The sequence below is a fragment of the Geotrypetes seraphini genome, chromosome 12, assembly GCF_902459505.1.
Source record: "Geotrypetes seraphini chromosome 12, aGeoSer1.1, whole genome shotgun sequence".
Taxonomy (NCBI): Eukaryota; Metazoa; Chordata; class Amphibia; order Gymnophiona; family Dermophiidae; genus Geotrypetes; species Geotrypetes seraphini.
Genome location: NC_047095.1, coordinates 53,990,942 through 54,010,751, shown reverse-complemented (window position 1 = coordinate 54,010,751; position 19,810 = coordinate 53,990,942). Strand labels below are relative to the sequence as shown.

Sequence of the window (19,810 nt, the reverse complement as noted above, 5' to 3'; positions counted from 1 at the left end):
TACATTGCTTAGTATTTTATGTATAAGCGATTCATCAAATTTCAAATAAACTTGATATGCCCAAATTGAGTGCATACAAGTTTTAGTGCTTTTTAAGAATTTGGGAGATATTTCTATGAATATGTAAATGCTGCTATTTTTCATATGGATATACTTCTAAAATAATGGTCATAATCTTTGGTGGGGGGGGGAAGGAAAAAAGAAAACAAACAGCTTTTCTTTCTGGTGGTTGAGTAATGATCAGATTTATGACTCTTATCTCCGTCAATTGCTCTATTTACTCTCCCCCAGGCTGAAGAGGTAGAATGAGGTTTTCCAGCCGACTTCTCATGCCCATCTCTGTTTTATCCTATTGTCTAACTGCCCCAGTGTGCTCTGAGCACACCAGGTTCTTCCCATTGCGACCTCTTATAAATCAGCTTGTAGGGATGAAGGCGAAGCGTTCTCCGAGGTTTGCTACTGTGTCGCGGATCAGCAGGCAAGGAATGTGCAGGGCACTATGGATTCTTCCCCGCAGACCGCTCACCTCATTTCTGCAGGTCATGTCATTTTTTTTTTTGTTTTTTTGTACTTTAGAAATGGGTTTCAAGACCTCTGATGCTCCCTTCTTCCACGTGTGGCTGATCACGGTCTCAGGAGCTGTTTATCAAGTTCCAGAAGTAAGAGTAAGAGCAAACACATTCTTCAAAGAGCCCTATGTCTGGCTGCTCTGTGGACTGATCCCTGAAATGCAATGCTATCTAAATGGCGTATGCATAAGGGGGGATGGGGGAGGGGAATTGCCCATCTAGATTCACAGGAGATAAAATTGCATCCTATCTAGGGGCAGGATATTTAGTGCTGGCAATATACAGAGCTGGTGCCCGCATAGCATCATTTTATAACCAGAGGTGCTATCGTGTACATGGGCATGTAAGTGCGTATGTCTGTACTTATGTGTGTAAATGGCAAAATTGCACCTAAAAGCTATTCTGTAAATATCCGCTTAACTTAAATACCCCTGGATTCTATATAGGTCACCCAACATTGGCCACACAAATTTGGGAACCAATCACAGATCCACATGCAAATTAATTAGCGAATGAGGCATCAACAATCAATAATTAGTGTTAATTGGCAGCTATTTTTTTTTTTTTTTAAATAAATCTTTATTGATTTTTAAACTAAAACAGTGCCAAACAAATAAAGAACAGTAGGTATTATATACAATGCACTATACAGGCAATTTATATATCATTCAAGATTTTCAAATTTCATATATTAAATAATACAAATTAACATAATATATGATTTAAATAATTCATAAAGCTACCTAAAAGTCACCATCAATATTTATTTATTTCCCTCCCTTCCCACCCTCCCCCCATGGATGTGTATAGGAGATGAATAAAAGAAATATTATCATACCTCCATAAATTTACACTTCTCCGTCCGTATTCAGGGTTTTAGCACTCACGGTTTCGATTATTCACGGTTTTTAGCTTGCTGGCTCCTCCTCCCAAATTACATCAGCTTGCAAAGAGAAATCGCTGATTCCAAGCGTTTACAGAGAAAATCGCCAATTCCCAGCACTTTCTTCACTGTGTTTTGCCTCTCTTTCAGGAACAGGCCAGGTCTCCCACCATGTTATTCGTGGTTTCACCATATTCACGATGGTTTTTAATAGAAAACCGCAAATAACATATGAAAAAGTTATTTGCGGTTTTTCTGTATTTGCGGTTCTGTTTATCCCCTATCACAGCGAATACGGAGGGAGAAGTGTAGTCAGTGGGCTCCAAACTTTATTAAATACACTACTACATTCTGCGTTAATTCTTTCATATTTGTATGTAGTGCATACATTCACCCACCAAAAAGTGTAACTTAATCTGTCATGGTTTTTCCAATTACTCGTGATTAATTGCATGGCTATGCCCGTCATGATCATAAAAAGATGGCTCTTATATTTATCTAAAGTGGGTTTCACATGTAGTATCGTTTCACATATTATAGCTTCATATGATAATGGAACATTTGCAGTTACGCATGGGCATAGGGTTACCAGATTTTCCTAAAGGAAAATCCAGACCCATGGCCATGCCCCAAGCCTGCCCATGTTCTGCCCATGTCCCGCCCCATTTCATCCCCAGCCCCACCCCCTTAACCTGTTCGTGCGTCAGGACGGCATCCGCACCGCGCATGTGATGTAATCTCGTTATGTCTGTGCATTTGCAGATGCCGTTCCAAAGTCAGAACCTTTTCATAACCCGGAGAAAGTGCCTGGTTTTGGAAAGCTGTCCAGACCCCCCCCCCCCCGGACATATCCTCAAAAGGAGTGGCCTAGTGGTTAGAGTTACAGCCTCAGCATCTCGATGTTGTGAGTTCAAATCCCACACTACTCCTTGTGACCCTGGGCAAGTCACTCAGTCCGCCATCGCCCCAGGTATATTACATAGATTGTGAGCCCACTGGGACAGACAGGGAAAAATGCTTGAGTACCTGATTGTAAAACAGGAGTGGAATTGTCCCAATCAGAATGGTGAGCACCAAAAAAATGTCCTTCAACTCAAATACAAAGATGCAAACTTTTTTCAGTTGCAGCACATCCGTTGTGATGATCCGCGTTTCACGTATTTGAATGAGCCGCATGTAGAGGGTGTTTGCATCTTTGTATTTCTAAGACACCCGCCGAAGACTCATAAGACTCCTGAGGCAGGCCGGTTGGTCCGAATCAGGTGCATGTCGGGTCGTTGAGTCATTGGATGTATACACGAGATTTTGGATGAATAAAGGCACTTGTATGTATCAGATGAGTTGAAGGACACTTTTTTTGGTGCTCACCATTCTGATTGGGACAATTCCACTCCTGTTTTGTGTTTCTGAACTTGTGGTTTTGTTTCCCCTGTTCTATTTTGTGCTTTAGTAGGAACGACATAGGGAAAACCCCCTTTCGGACATCTGACTTCTGGAGTGTAAATCTCTATAAACATCTCCTTTGCAAAGAACACTTACCCGCTCGCCAAGTGTTCTATCCCCCAGTACTCCTCTGTCAGATGGGTGCATGCCCGATAGACTCTTCTGCAGTTTTCTTCATCTGATTGGTCCCCACAGTCATCATCTCCATTGCAAACCAGTTTCTGCAGAATGCATCTTCCTGAGAGGAAAAATGAGACGGGTTTTAGATCTCGTAGTAATGTGTTAAAATGTTTAGATATTTAGTAATGTGTTAAATGATTTGGGTTCCTTCTCTCCTCTCAATGCCCCCCCACCCTTTTGGGGGGTATTGGGAAGGTGGTTTCTGGTTTAAACCGATTTGGTCAAACCTGTTCCCTTTCAAAGTCTTTGTCTTATCTTTTGCACTGTTGCAACATTACTTGCTTGATCAATAAAGTTATCTATAATAATAATCCTCTTAAGCGCGCATGCGCACTTAAGAAGATGTGGGGACCTGACAAGTGCTGTGTCTGTCCGTGGCCGGCGGCTTAAGCACATGTGCCGGCTTGGCGCACCAGAGGGCAAGATGAAGGGGGTGTGGAGCAACGCTGGAGGCGGCAGTGTCCGTTAGGGAACACATCCACGGGTCCCCCTTCCTGCACCAATCGCTGCCGCTCCTGTTTGAAGCGACCTGCTGAGGTTCGCGGCCGGCTGTAGTGAACCTCGCAGGCCATTCTCCACAAGGAGCACGCTCCCTCTGACGCGACCGCATCAGAGGGAACATGCTATCATATGGAGAGCGGCCTGCGAGGTTCACTACAGCTGGCCGTGAACCTAAGCAGGCCGCTTTGAACAGGAGCGGCAGGAGCGGCAGCAACCATGGATGGATGGATGAAGGGAGGGGAAGAACGGGAGGGGAAGCGAAAAAGAAGGGCTATGGAGCAGGTAGGAAAGAGGGCTGCTTTGAGGGGAGGGGTGTGCTGGGGCCAGACAGCAATCGGGGGGAGGAACAGACGGGGGGCCACGAAGAAGGCAGGCATTGCACAACAGGGGGAGAGAAAAAGGGGGCTGCTTTGGGGGATGGTTGTGCTGGGGGCACACAGCAATCATGGGGGGGGAGTAATAGATGGGGGCTATGGAGCAGGCAGGCATTGCACAACAGGGGGAAAGGGGGCTACTTTGGGGGGAGAGTTGTGCTGGGGGCAGACAGCAATCATGGGGGGGGGGACAGAAGGGGGCCATGGAGCAAGCAGGCATGGCACAACCGGGGGCCAGGAGGAGAGGGAAAGGGGGCTGCTTTGGGGGGAGGGGTGTGCTGAGGGCAGACAGCAATTTGGGGGGGGAGGAACAGAAGGGGGGCCACAAAGCAGGCAGGCATTGTACAACAGGGGGAGAGGAAAAGGGGGCTGCTTTGGCAAGCAGGAGGGCCAGGGAGACAGACAGAAAGAAAGACGCACAGACAGGGGACCTGGGAGAGACACAGACACAAAGAATGACAGACAGACAGCGTCCAGGGAGAGAGAGAGAGACAAATTAAAAAAAAAAACCAAACCCGGCCATACAGACATCTACTCTAGCACCCGTTAATATAACGGGCTTAAAGACTAGTCTGGTATAAAACCAGAGATGGCGTTCACTGTGCCGACGGCATGAAACTGAACAAGCAAGGATAGCACTAAGAATGGTCATGGATTAAACAAGAAATAAATGACTTTGGAACAGCAAGAACTGCATGAGAAAATGAAATCACTCGGGTACCTGTTATTCTGCACAGAAATCCTTCGCACCTCTTTGCAGGTCTGCATGGACTGTTTGTAGCGCATGATTCTGCTTCCTTGTCTAAGAATTTACACGGCTCACCGGTAAACTGGGACGGTTGCTCTATTTTAACATACCTGTACTAAAGGGACAGAAAGACAACAACAGATCGTGAAAACCGAACCTTACATTCAGCCTCAAAAGGAATCATCGGAATAGAGAGGAAACATTACGATAGATTAAGTTATAGTTTTGGGTGGAATTCATCGTGCCATATTTTTAAAATGGAGGAAATATTAGCTATCCAACGAGGAAGTTATAAAAAGTTTATGGAGGTCTGGGAGCCATTAAGAAATTATTGTAAGGAATGATTATAATTGATTCATTAATTATTTATTTCTCTCCTTTTGTTTATTGAAGTATAAGGGGGGAGGGTGGGATGATTTTATATTTATAAAATTATATGATTATATTGGCAGAAGGGAGGCTGAAGTTATAGTTTGATTTCATTGAATGTATGATTAATAAGTATTATTACAGTGTATATGATTGTATAATGAATTACTTGTTGAAAGTTTAAAAATGAATAAAGAAATTAAAAAAAAATAAATCAATAAACTGTTTTTAAACTGAAGTAGTAGTAAAGAATCGTGGAGGTGACCATAAAATAATACTCTCTGGGAACAGTTGTATAACAATCTGGCAAATTTTATATAGTATCCCTAAAGTCGGGCACCTACATCGGGGAACCTAACTTATTGTAATTAATAGGCTTCATTGGCACCTATAATTGAAAATTAACTCATAATTACCTTTAATTTGACTTAATTGAAAGTTCGGCACCTAACTCAAAAGACGCAATTCTATATGAAGTAAATGCCTACTAGTCCAAAGTACCTACCTAAAAGTGGGCGTGGTTAGGGATGGATCATGGGGATTGTTTTTGAGTTTGGTGCCTCTTTGTGAATTAGGCGCCATTACATAGGCAGCGGAATGCTGCTTTGTTTGGGGGGGGGGGGCCCAGGAGCTCCGCCCTAACGCATCCGTTAAAAATCAAGGGTGGGAGATTTCATGGTGACATCGGGAAGTATTTCTTCACCGAAAGGGTGGTTGATTGTTGGAATGATCTTCCACTTCAGGTAGCTGAGGCCAGCAACGTGCTCGATTTTAAGAAAAAATGGGATAAACATGTGGGTTCATTTCGAGGAAGTGCTTAGGGGGGAGGGTTCTTCGAGTGGGCAGACTTGTTGGGCCGAAGGCCCTTTTCTGCCATCTTTCTCTATGTTTCTGTGATCTCTCGGCAGCTCCTGAGTTCTCCACTGATTTCCTCCCGGCGCTAGAGTTTTAAATCTTTGGGCAGCTGCCACACAGGGCCAACAAGGAGGCCTGACCCGGGAAGTAGAATGAAGGGTTCTGGGGAAGGCCCAGTGTTTGACGCTGCACGGCGGCTGCCTGAAGATTTAACATCATAACACCAGGAGATGGGAGGGAGGGTAACAATCGGTGACCGAAAATTTGGCAGGAGGCCATGGCTGCTGTGGCCTCCCCCCTTCCAACGCCTATGCATTAGGCACCTTAGGCTCAGGTATTTAGGTGAAGATAACCTTGGCATAAATTGAGCGCCCCTAAAGTTAGGAGGCCGAAGCTTGATTAGGTGGCACTAACTGCGATTCCATACTTTAATAGAATTGCGCTTATTACTCGGTGCTGAATTTTTAGGCAGACTATATAGAATCATGTCCAGTGTGCCCACAGTTAGGCAACTGGAGGGTACCTGGTCCTTGTCTATTTATAGGCATTTCATTAATTTATTTCAACTCCCCTCTTTCATTTCTCCCTTCTTCTGCTACACGCAGACAAAAGTTAATTGATTCCGGTTTTAAATGTCAGCAAAAGAGCTGTCTAGCACGCAGTGGCGTACCTAGCATATGTGACACCCGGGGCCCATCGTTTTTTTGAGACCCCCCTCCCCCATCTGTATGAAAAACATGATTTTTAATAACAATCCACACATCGCACAAGAGTGTACCTAGGAAAAGGCAGCATCTTACATACTGCAGTACATCAATACACCCATTGCAAAACTAAACAAGCCAGACTAGTATAGATTAATCCTACACAGTCATGTCTTTCGAACCATGTCATTAAACCATGTCTTTCGAACACACAGAACACAGAAAACACCTTCGCCTTGTAAGGAATATTAAATCATAAAATAACCCCTCCTCCTTTTACAAAACTGTAGTGTAGGTTTTATCCATGGTGATAACAGCTCAGACTCTCATAGAATTCTGAGCATTAGAGCTGTTACCACCACGGTCGGAGCTAAAAAATGCTCTACAATTTTGTGAAAGGAGGGATAAAATAGAAATATGTAGACAAAGGTTAAATTGAACCACCAAGAAGCTGGACTCTGCATACAATGCAACACCACAGAAACAGCGATGTATTTCCCCTAAAGCAAAAAAATAAATAAATAAAATTTTTTTCTACCTTGTCTTCTCTGGTTTCTGCTTTCCTCATCTTCTTGTCACTCTCTTCCTTTCATCCACTATCTACCCTCTCTCTGCCTCTTATATATGGCATCTTATTTCTTTCTATGCCTCTTCCAAAAACTGTATGCCTCCCCCTTCTATCTCTCCCTTCACCCCATTGGTCTAGCGTCCATCTTATTCCCTTCCCTCCTTCAATGGTCTGGCATCTGTCTCCTGTTCTTCCCTTCCCTCTCCCACACCCCATGGTCTGCATTTCAGTCTCTCCTTTCCCTTCCAACAGCATCTGCCCCCTTTCTTTCCCTACAACTCAATTCCATCCCCCTTATGTCTCTCTCCCCCCTTTCCCTGGACACCAATTCCATAAGCATCTTCCCCCTTTCTCTCCCTCCACCACCCTTCCATACCACCCTGATCCCTTTTCTCTCCCTCCATCACCCTTCTATGCTCCTTTCTCTCTCCCTTCAAACCAGCAAGGTCCCATGATGACTGCATCTTCCTGCTCTACTCCAGAAGAAGTAAGTGTGTGTGTGTGGGGGGAGGGGGAGGTGGACCGGCAGATGCAGGGAGTTGCGGCAAGGTCCCACGATGACTGCAGCTGTGTACTTCTTCCAGAGCACAGCTGGCAGCCGTAGTCATCGCGGGACCTTTCTGCACTTCAGCGCAGCTGCCGACTCTGCTCCAGAATAAGTACAGCAGCTGCGCTGAGGTGCAGGTCCTGCTAAAGAGTAGGGTGGGAGGTTCCGGACCCGGCCGGCTGTGCAACCCCCTAGGGCGTGCAACTGGGGTGGTCTGTCCCCCTCCCCTCCCTGCCTTTGGTACACCACTGCTAGCACGTAAGATTTTGCTTCAAAACCGATGAAAGAAATTATGGTCCACTATTAAAAAGAACAATGAGAAGAAACCCAAAATGGCAAAAGGGAAACCCCTATGCAGAATCAAAAAACAAACAAAACAAAAAGTAGGGGTCTGACCAAATGTTTTCCAACCAACAAAGAAGATTCCCATATAGCCAGCCAAATGTGCATTGAAGTATGTACAGGAGATATTACTGCATCGTGTCTATAATTTGCTGGAACTCACTCTTTTTTTCTGGCAAGGGTCACAGCTACTCCACGGTGACCAGCTGGAGAGAACACAGTCCAGGGGCTGAGGTGGGCTCCACACAGACCGTGCCCCTCTCTTCTTAGACGCATGATCAATAGTTGAATCCAGCTGATGGATGAGTCCAGTTTCACTACTAAATTTCAAACAACTAGAAAAATTTAATACTTCTAAGCTCAAAAAATGCCATGAACACAATGCGAGTCCTATATTTAAGGCTTTTTTTTTTTTAACTCATAAAAATGTAACTATAAGCACAGAATGGAGTAAAATTCCTAATTGAAAAAGGACTTAAGTAGCCCAAACTGTTTAGGAATGATTTAATTATGTCCATGCATTTTTACCTTCAATTGTCTAGGAAAAAAAATGGAATCAACCAAGCGACCAAATTTCTAGGGTGTTATAACAGAGCTATGTATTTGAATCTTTTGGTTAGATAAGCAATGTAAATTTAACCTATTATTATTTGGGTACTGTACAAATCCTCAGAATCTAAATACAATTATCTCAATAAAACCTGATCATGGATTTGACTATCTAAATAGCCATTGTGTTTGACAAGGTCATAAAACAATGGAGTCTCATTTGGCAGCAATCCTGAAAATGGATATTATTAAGTATTTACAAGCTGCTTCGAAAAAGCCTACACAAATCATAATTACCTTTTCTTAAAGAATAACATGGATTTGAATTTTGGGGAACCGTGACTGTAGTTCTGCTCTCTACAGAGACTTTTAATTGCAAAACAGATGTGAAGGGAATTCCGCCATTTAGCTGTAATTAACAATAGACCAACCATCAAATAACACATGCACATAAGTTTTTAGGTCTACGAGGGATGCATTCAAACAGTAACCGCAGTGAAGTGCTCTAGAAGGCAAGGAAATATTACAATCGTTCCATGAAAAAATGCTATAATATGTTAACAAGAGGATACTGGTGCCAACCTGCACTTATTCTGTGATTTTAGCTTTGTTTTCTTTGTAATAATGTTTTAATCATTTAAACGTCATACAGAACTCTAATTTTATCAACCTGTATGCACATTTCTATGCTTAGTGTGCAAAGTTGCACACACAAGTTATGGCACAGTGTCAGTTACCAGTGTAACTTAATTTAGCCCCTCCCCCTTTTACGAAGCCGTGCTAGGCTTTTTTATCGTTGGCCGCGGCAGTACTAGCTCTGATGTTCAAAGAATTCCTATGAGCGTCAGAGCTAATGCTGCTGCGGCTGACGATAAAAATGCCTAATGCAGCATTATAAAAAGGGGGGGAGTTAATAATTAGCTGCTAATTGGTGGTGATTGGTATTAATTAGCAGTTAGAAAATCCACAGTGTGCAATTGCAAGGGGACGTGGACTTGGGAGGGGCATGGCTGTGTTGGGGGTGTGCCTCACACTTCTTTATGTGTAGGTCAGTGATGTAGTAGGGGGAAGGGCAGTCTGCCCCGGGCGCCGTCATGGTGGGGGTGCCAACACCCATCCTCCTCTCCAACCCAGGCTCATTCCCAACCCCCACGCCACCCCTTCCCTCGCACCTCTTTAATTTTCCCGGTGCAAGCAGTATCACAAACTTGCTGCCCGCGTCAATGTCACTTCCGGGTCCCATGCTTAGGAAGTGACATCAGAGGGAGAGCTGCCAAGACGCAGGCAGAAAGTTCATAAAATGTAGCCCGTGGAGCCAAGCAGGCAGTGGGGAGGGGGATGGATGGAGTGTAGGTGAGTGATAGGTAAGGAGATTGGAAAGGGGATTTTTCCCGCGGTAAGGAGGTTAGCGGATTGGAGGAAGGTGGGGAGGGACGGCGCGGGGGTGAGGTTTTGAAGCCGGGATCTTGGAGGAGGAGACAGAGAGATAGCACTAGAGAGGGACAGGGAAGGAAGAGAGAGAGAGGGTGAGAACCTTGGGGATAAAGAGAGAGAAAGTGCCTTGCAGGAGGGGTTGGAAGAGAGAGGGTGAATGAAAGCCTGTTGGGTGAAGGTACTGGGAGAGTGTGTGAGAGAGAGTCTAGGTCGGAGAAGGGAAAGGAGAGAGAGCGTTAGGGAAGGAAGGAAACAAAGAGAGAGAGAGGAGAAGGGGAAATGTAAAAGAAAATATGATAGTAACATAGTAGATGACGGCAGATAAAGACCCGACCAGTCTGCCCAACCTGATTCAATTTAAATTTTTTTTTTATTTTTTTCTTCTTAGCTATTTCTGGGCAAGAATCCAAAGCTCTACCCGGTACTGTGCTTGGGTTCCAACTGCCGAAATCTCTGTTAAAACCTACTCCAACCCATCTACACTCTCCCAGCCATTGAAGCCCTCCCCAGCCCATCCTCCACCAAACGGCCATATACAGACACAGACCGTGCAAGTCTGCCCAGTACTGGCCTTAGTTCAATTTTTAATATTATTTTCTGATTCTAGATCCTCTGTGTTCATCCCACGCTTCTTTGAACTCAGTCACCATTTTCCTCTCCACCACCTCTCTCGGGAGCGCATTCCAGGAAGTGAGAGAGTGGACAAGGGAAGAGAAGAAGAAAAGGAAGGAGAGAGAGGAGCACATGTTAAGATGCGAGTGGGGGAGGTGCAAATGCTGGGCCCACCATAAATATTTTGCAGGGCATTTGCTAGCTCAAAACATATTAATGCAGACATGTTAAATTACACTGTGACTCCATAAAGGCCAACAAAATCTGCTCTAAATTTAGTATAGTGCAAAATATACCTACTCTTTACTCCACAAAAAGCTATAAGCCCCATATTTTTCTTTCATTTAAAATTGGAAAATGGTTAGTCTGAGAACTTTTCATCACACTCTCGTATTTTGTATTCAAAAACCAAGACAACTCCTCCCCATCCTCATTCAGACAGGATTCTTGAACATATGATCACAAATATGTCCTAGTCTTCAAAACGACACAGCCACAAGCACAGAATCCACCAGAAACGTCCATTTTGTCTATCTCGGTGTAATAAAAAAATGCATCCAGTGTTCAATCATCTAGCATTTTACACCATAAGACTGACAAAAAAATAATTCTTTTCTCCCCTAGTTTTAGCAGTTACACTTACCTGGTAGGATGAACATTTAAAAACACTAACATAAGATAGAACAGCAACATTTTTACTGAGAGATATGTACTCAATTTTTTCATTCTAACGGTGTTCACATAATTATAAAAAAAAAAATAAATCTATCCCCGGTGCATAAACAGAAGCCACAATGAGGTTTGCAACTGCTTCCTATTTGCTTTACAAGCACAGTTTACTCAAATATCAAACCAGAGATTTCCCTCCCACGGTAAACAAATTGGACTAACCTAAGGCCTCGGTGCGTTAGCCCCCTTGTGGAAGCTGCACTTTGGAACCACTGAAACTGTTCTAACATAATGAGAAGTTCAGTTCATTAAACTAGTGAAATGGCAGGCAGGTTTTGAGAGATCTCAGCGTATCAGCAGTTGAAATATGCCCAGGAATATATATTACCATTACATTACTAGAAGGTTTTTTTTCTTCTTCTGTGCCCTGGGTCCTGTATTCCTCGCAGGGCTTTATCCTTCCTGGGAACTTCATACATTGCTAACGAAACAGTAGAAGCACTCAACTGGTTTTGAATAATGAGTCCTTGTTTTTGCTCTTTACAAGGGCATAACTAAGAAAGAAATCAGAAGGCTTCAGATTATATAGAACACTGCAGTAAAGATTATATTTCATGCAAAGAAGTTAGACCATGTCACTCCGCTCCTTCATGAAGCTCATTGGTTGCCTGTAGAACACAGAATCACTTACAAAATTATTTTGCTAACTTTTAAAACTAGACAAAATAGCCAACCCAAATTTATTAATAATCTTCTTATCCCCTATAGTCCTTCTAAGACTCTAAGATCGTCTGCTAAAAATCTGTCTATTCCGTCTCCGAAGTATATCAACACAATGAGGTCTACCATTTTCTCTGCCAGCGCTCCATCTCTTTGGAATAATATTCCGGCCCACTTATGGGAAGAATCAATTCTTCACCATTTTAAGACGAAGCTAAAAACATTTCTTTTCCTTGACGCTTTTGAGACCTAAATGTCCTTTTCAGGGCTACATAGTTGTTTTTTTTTTATTTTTTGCCACCCTTCCTTTTGTTTTTTCCCCTATATGTTTTTCTTTCTACTTGATCATTGTAGTTCTTGCCCTTTTTCCTTTTGTCCCTGTTTGTTTTTGCCCTTTTGTCCCTGTTTGGTTTTGCCCTTGTTCTTGCCCCTTTTCCTTTTGTCCCTGTTTGTTTTTAATAACTATTATTGTTTTTAATAATGTGCTGTGATTTTAAATATGTTTTTTAGTCAATACATGTTTTTATGACATTGTACACCGCCTAGAAGGCTGATTGGATGGTAATGAAATAGTAAATAAACTTGAAACTTTGGGCCTGCCTAAAACGAAATTGAAGGTTGTGCAGGTGCTCGTGAATTCTGTAGCTAGGATGATTAGTGGGGTGACGAGGGCAGCACCTATAACCCCCACATTGAAAAGTTTGCACTGGCTACCTGAGCAAAGAATTCAATTCAAAGTGTTGTCATTGGTACATCAAATTAGTATATCAAACTGTACCATCTTGGTTTCAGTTTCTCTGGGAGGTTTATAAACCTCCCCAAGCATTGTGTTCTGAGGGGGAAATGAAACGGGTAGCACTGACAGCTGACAATGTGGCAACTCAGCTTCAAATGTTTTCTATTGCTGGAATGTCATACTGGAACAAGCTCACTGGGCAACTAAGATTATGCGCACAGATCACTACAGCTTTAAGAAGTGACGGGACTAAATCGCACGAGACAACGGCGCGCCGACAACTGAGCGCAAGGTTGATGGCGCGCCGAAGAAAAGCACTATTTTAAAGGGCTCCGACGGGGGGTGGGGGGTGGGGGGAACCTCCCCACTTTACTTAACAGACATTGCGCTGGTGTTGTGGGGGGTTTGGGGGGTTGTAACCCCCCACACATTATACTTAAAACTGAACTTTTTCCATAAAAAACAGGCAAAAAGTTCGGTTTCAAGTATAATGAGGGGGATTACAACCTCCCAAACCCCCCCCAACACTAGTGCGATGTCTGTTAAGTAAAATAGGGGGGTTCCCCACCAACACCCCCCGTCGGAACCCTTTAAAATAGTGCTTTTCTTCGGCGCGCCGTCAGCCTTGCGCTCAGTTGTCGGCGCACCGTTGTCTCGCGCGATTTTGTCTATGAACCCTTTAAGAAGATGTTAAAAAAACAAGATGTTTGTAGACGCATACTTTTGATTTGTCTTTCCTAATGCTGCCTGGGTATTTTGTTAACACCTTATCAAAAACGTTATTGAAGAACTTGTAGGTCCTATTTCATATGTGTTTTGATATTACCGCGGATTCGGTTATTCGTGATTTAAAAAAAAAACAAAAAACCGCTGCATCCTGGACCTTCCCCAGACCTTACCTGGTGGTCTAGCGGTGACGCGGGGCAGGATCGATAGTCCTACGCTCCTGCCCCGTGCAGAGCCGTCATCAAAATGACTGCCGTGAGGACTTAGGCCTCCAAACAAAGTGGTTAATGAGCCATTTAAGGATCTTAACAAGCGATAATTGGCACATGGATGTCCAAAGGATGTGTGCATCACATTGTAGGCGCCTCCACACTTTCATGGATGCCCATTGGGAAAAGTCACGCCTAACAGAATAGGCCTGGGTGTGGAATAGGCGTGGTCTGGCTGAGGCTTCAATAAGGGCATCCTTCAATTCATTTGCATAACGCTGAGCGACCTAGGGCATCCATCTCATGCCTACATTGTAGGCGAATGAAAACCAGGTCTACTTTTCAACATAGTTTGGGCTTCAGATAGGCCTGAGTTCTATGGATGGAACTTAGGCACAGTTTGGACTTCCTTAATGTGATCTGCTAAATAGCTCTCTGGGTTTTTATTTTTGTTTTATTAATCTCAAAATACATTTCATAAGGCACCATATAAACAGGGCACATCAAAACAGATATATTGCATGCAAAATTTTCTATTTTTGTGGACAAACAGCAATGTTATTTGCTAATTAGAGGAAAACATTCATTAACTGAAGCACAGCACATGAAAAACACAGCTTTCTGTTTCTTGCTAAAAAGCTACCTTTTTTTCTGACTAAATAGTGCTCCAATCAGCTCATTCTTGAAAGCAAAGAAAGCACATGAAAAAAAATATAGATTGCATTCATAACTTCATTTGCAAAAGCTTAAAAACTGATAAAACGGTGGGGGAGGAGCTTACCCAAGATGGTGGCCTGAGGCTTCAGCAAAGACACCATCATGCTGTTGATGAACATTTTTCCTTGCCGGATGGTAAAAAGAAAGTCCAAAGTTCGGGTCTTCTCGGATGAATCTGTTCTGCCAACTGGCCCGATGGATGCCTTCGTGGATCGTAACACTTGAATGCCACAATCGGAGGTTTCCCCGGCTGGAGAGAACGCGCAAACTGAGGTGTGTGATCCTTCCTTCGAGGGTGTTACTCTGTCCTCCGAAGAGCGAAGTCCACCTAGCTGTCCCGGTGCATCGTAGGAGTTATTTTTAGATGCCCTGGCCCGGGGGTACCCTCTTACTAGCCTCTCGGAGCGGGAGGACCAGCAACTAACATCTGAGCAGCCGGCAGCAAGAAGACTACAGCAAACTCATCTAGATTTCCTTACAGCTGAAGCAGGCTCAGATGCATTGGGAGCTGCAGGGAACTCTGGTGCAGGGAATGTTCCCTTACAGAGGCCCAGGGTCTTCACAATGGAATTGATTTGGGATGCTATTTCGAATATGCAAGCTTCTCTTGGTAATCAAATTCAGCAACTTTCTACCCAGTGTACCACTGTGCTTTCAGAACTTGGAACTCAAAACCAAGGTAATGAATTTGGAGAGTAAATCAAGTGACTGATATTAGGATAAAATCTTTGGAAGTACAAGCTCTTACTTGGGCCAAGGACAGTGCTAGCTTGCACTTTAAACAAGAAATGATGGAAAACTCTATTAGGAGATGTAATCTTTGAATACTTAATTTTCCTAAAGTTCAACCTATATCTGCCCTGTCAATGTTTAAAAGATATTTGACTGAAATTCTGAAAGTCCCAGAAACCTCATACCCACCTCTATCTAAAATATATTACCTTCCAATGAAAATTAAATTGCAAAATTCCAACCAGCAGACTGTTTCTGCTGATAGACTGGACTTAACTAATTTCTTGGAGAGGTCGTATACTCAGGTTCGAGTCTCAGCAACATTAATTGTTCAGTTTGCTTTTGATTCTGATAGGGAATGGATGCTTAAGATGTTTTTCAAATATAAAGATGTTCCCTTTCTGACTAATATTATAAGAATGTATCCAGATGTCTCTCGTTTTACCCAGAAGAGAAGGAAACAATTTCTCATTTTGAGATCCCAGGCAGTTCAATTAGGGGAAACTTTTGTACTCAGGTATCCCTGCAAGTGCGTTTTGACATATAAAGATAATAGATATGTTTTCTTTGAACTGCAGCAGTTGTCTAAGTTTATTTCAGATAGAGAGCAATTAGTTATATGAGTTTTGCTGTTTTCAATAGCTCAGTAAAGATTAGTTCATGTGCACTCAGGTCCCTATTTTAGTTCTTGATATATTTCCTAGGTTTATTTCAGTTTATCTTCAACTACCTCCCTGAGATATATTGCGGACTAACTATTCTCTGTAATAAGGTGATACCTCTTAAATAATTTGGAGTTCTATTTTCATTGTATTTTTTCTTTTTTGACTTGTAAAGATTGTAAACTTATAAATAAAGAATAAAAAAAAAACAACCTGAAAAAACAGATACAGACCTTAGCATGGCTTCTACTTCATTGCAAATGGAGGTGTGCAGCTGCACAATGCTGACCTTATTGTGAGATCATTAAGGTGCACCTGCAAGGTAGAATGCCTCAATTAAAATATGTGCTGGAATTTGAACCTATGACCTTTGGAAGATGGGAACAGGACTAAACAGTGCTGAGCGTGATTCTACAAAGGATGCCTATCTTAGATACCCAAACTGCGCCTAACTTTAGACGCAGTTTGCAGAATCAGGGCCTTAGAGTCCAATACAAAGTAATGATGATTTGTCATCAATTCCTGTACAGTACGATCCCTGAACTCTTCAAAAGTAAGATGGCTAATTACCAACCAAACAGATTATTGCGCTCTGAAAATTCAGCACTGTTAAAGGCGAATGTCTACTCAAAAGATATAGAAAAACCAGCGCAATGGCTTTTTGTTGTGTAGGGGTAAAATTGTGGAACTTTCTTATGGGGCAGAAACGGAAATGTTGTAAAATAAATAAATAAATAAGATACAAGCGAGCACTTCTCAACCTGGACATCTCAGCTCCTATCTCAGTATTTTGGGCTGGATTCAGTAAATGGTGGCAAAAATGAAACACTGGGGAAAATTTGCTCTCTACGCTGTACTATAAAGGGCGCCCCGGGCTCAGCCTGCATTCATGCACCGAGGACTTACACAAACTCAAACCCGGGGTAAATCCTATCATGCTCCTTGGGTGCACGGCCCCCAAATTCTAACGCACTGCATGCGATTCTTTGGAATGCCTCTGACCCTCCCATGACCACGCCTCCTTTTGGGTTGCAAGCCAGAGGATTTGCTTGCGGATCCTTATAGAATCGCATATAGCCAAATCTGCATGCAAATCCATTTTAGAGCCAATTAAGGTCAACAATTGCTCATTAGCTAATTATTGGTTTTTTAAAATTAAGTTTTCAAATTACAATTCACAAGAGAAAATCTTGTTGCATGAAACACAGAGACAATACATTTAAGGAAAATATAACAACTAATAAAACAAAGAAAAATCTTTAACTCTTCCTTAGATCCCAAATAAGAGGGAGTGGACAAAACATTATATTAGAGAATATCAAGGAAAAATTTCACCAAGGAAAGGTAATAATGTGAATCACTTCGTTAATTTCTATATCCCAAAATTATTCTTAGTATGAATATAGGACCCCCCAGCCAGTCAGGTTTTCAAGATATCCCTAATGAATATGCATGAGAGAGATTTGCATACCTGTCACTTCCATTATATGCAAATCTCTCTCATGCATATTCATTAGGGATATCTTGAAAACCTGACTGGCTGGGGGGTCCCCCAGGACAGGTTTGGGAACCACTGGTATAGAGCATGGCAGGGGATGAGGGTTATGGTAATATAGAAGCATAGGTTGGGTGAATATACTGTAGTGGAGAGGCCCTCACCCAAATTGTTTTCCTTTTGTTTTGATTTTCTTATTACTTTTCTCACGTTTTCATTTCTTCTAAATAAAACCTAATGAAATAAAGCAGAAACGGAATGAAAGAGAAAATAAACACCCCCTTTAAGCACCATAAAAAGTGTTCATGTACTCCTCTATTAAAGCAGAATTACTGGAGTTGATTTCTGAAGAATTTAGGGAGCCTGACCTTTGATATGATTGACTTTAGTTGTTAATCATTTATTGGTTGATAAGACCAATTTACAGGAAATGCTTCTTACCTCTTATCTCTTCATCTGATTTGTTAATGTTCATCGAAATACAAACAGAAAGTACAATCAAATTACCGACACTAAGAATAGCAGGTATGGCGCTAGAACCAGAAACGTACCTTAACATAACTCTTTTGAAGCCATATGGCTCCCCCTTTTGGCCACATTTCCTCTTTGGTTGCAAGGCATTTTAGTAATTTACATATTTCATTATCCCCCTTTTTTACTAAGCCATGGCAAGCGTCGGAACATTTAGCGACCCGGGTTACAGTGGAAATCTCGACCGCAGCTTAGTAAAAGAGGGTCTATATGTTGAAGAAGTTTAACGGAGTAACACAGGCGAAACAAATCCACAATCACAACGTGTAGACACAAAGGAGTGGAGAAGACCAAAAAAAGACTGATGAGTTCCAGATATTTCGCAAACAACCTTCCTTTATTTCTTAATATCTGGAGCTCACCAGTCTTTTTTTTGTCTCCTCCACTCCTTTGTGTCTACACGTTGAAGAAGTTTAACGTCCATTGATTATGTAGGTGAGGGCTTTTTTTTTTTTTTTTTTAATACAAGCAAATCAAATTTTCACAACCGAAATCTGAAGATAGGATCCGTGTAGCCTTGAGATCTCATATATGTCAACATAGACCATTTCACTCCGCTTCTCATGCTTCCGATCTCTTTCAGGGTACCTTTCAAATCTAACCTTCTCACTTTTCAGATTCTGGACTCTGGTTTTCCTCTATAGTATTCTTATTTTCTCATTTGATTCCCTAGTCACCCAGGAGATCTGCGTTCCTCAGATCAATCCTTACTGTCTATTCCATCCTTTAGGCAGCTGTTTTGGGATATTTACAGAGACTCTCATTTCTCTGTAATGGCTCTAACTCTCTGGAACTCCCTCCCGTTTTATCTGCGAACAGAAACATCCCTGAAGTTATTTAAGTCTCACTTGAAGGTTTATGATTTCAAAATGGCATTTGAACCTAGTTCCTAATAGTTTGTCACTTTGTTTCTTTTGCCATGACTTGTGGCTGGGGAGTCTTTATCTCTGCAATATTTTCTCAATAACTCTGACTAAGTAGTTAATTTTCTCGTAACTTGTGATCAGGTAGTCACTATCTTAAGCTTATCTTCACTTTTCTCTTTCTTGTTTTTTCCTCATCCTACCCTCTTATGTTCTTATCAATGTGGATAAGTGTAAAGTGATGCATGTCGGTAACAAAAATCTCATGCATGAATATAAGATGTCCGGGGCGGTACTTTGAGAGACCTCCCAGGAAAGAGACTTAGGAGTTCTGATCAACAAGTCGATGAAGCTGTCCGCGCAATGCGCGGCAGCGGTGAAAAGGGCAAACAGAATGTTAGGAATGATAAAGAAGGGGATCACGAACAGATCAGAGAAGGTTATCATGCCACTGTACCGGGCCATGGTGCGCCCTCACCTGGAGTACTGCATCCAGCATTGGTCACCTTACATGAAGAAGGACACGGTACTACTCAAAAGGGTCCAGAGAAGAGCGATTAAGATAGTTAAGGGACTGGAGGAGTTGCCATACAGTGAAAGATTAGAGAAACTTGGCCCCTTCTCCCTCGAACAGAGGAGATTGAAAGGGGACATGATAGAAACATTCAAGGTACTGAAGGGAATAGACTTAGTAGATTAGGACAGGTTGTTCACCCTCTCCAAGGTAGGGAGAACGAGAGGGAACTCTCTAAAATTGTAAGTGGATAGATTCCGTACGAACGTAAGGAAGTTCTTCTTCACTCAGAGAGTGGTAGAAAACTGGAATGCTCTTCCGGAGTCTGTCATAGGGGAAAACACCGTCCAGGGATTCAAGACAAAGTTAGACAAGTTCCTGCTGAACCGGAACGTACGCAGGTAGGGCTAGTCTCAGTTAGGGCGTTGGTCTTTCACCAGAGGGCCGCCCAGTGAGCGGACTGCTGGGCACGATGAACCACTGGTCTGATTCAGCAGCGGTAATTCTTATGTTCTTATGTTTTCTTGTTCCTATCCTGGGAAGGAGGCAGCTAGTAAA

The 19,810-nt window shown here is 42.6% G+C and overlaps 1 protein-coding gene across 1 annotated transcript in view; it reads right to left on the bottom strand.

Annotated features, from left to right (window-relative positions):
• The window catches only part of C8B (complement C8 beta chain), a 51,263-nt gene extending 39,827 nt beyond the window's left edge, over window positions 1–11,436 (bottom strand). Inside the window, exons 1-4 of the mRNA XM_033917031.1 lie at window positions 11,322–11,436; window positions 8,247–8,403; window positions 4,672–4,813; window positions 2,992–3,133 (exon numbers count right to left, since the gene is read on the bottom strand). Coding sequence (XP_033772922.1) covers window positions 2,992–3,133; window positions 4,672–4,813; window positions 8,247–8,403; window positions 11,322–11,404 — 524 coding nt within the window. The 5' untranslated portion in view covers window positions 11,405–11,436. The remainder of the gene's footprint in view (window positions 1–2,991; window positions 3,134–4,671; window positions 4,814–8,246; window positions 8,404–11,321) is intronic.
• Between the last annotated feature and the right edge of the window lie 8,374 nt (window positions 11,437–19,810).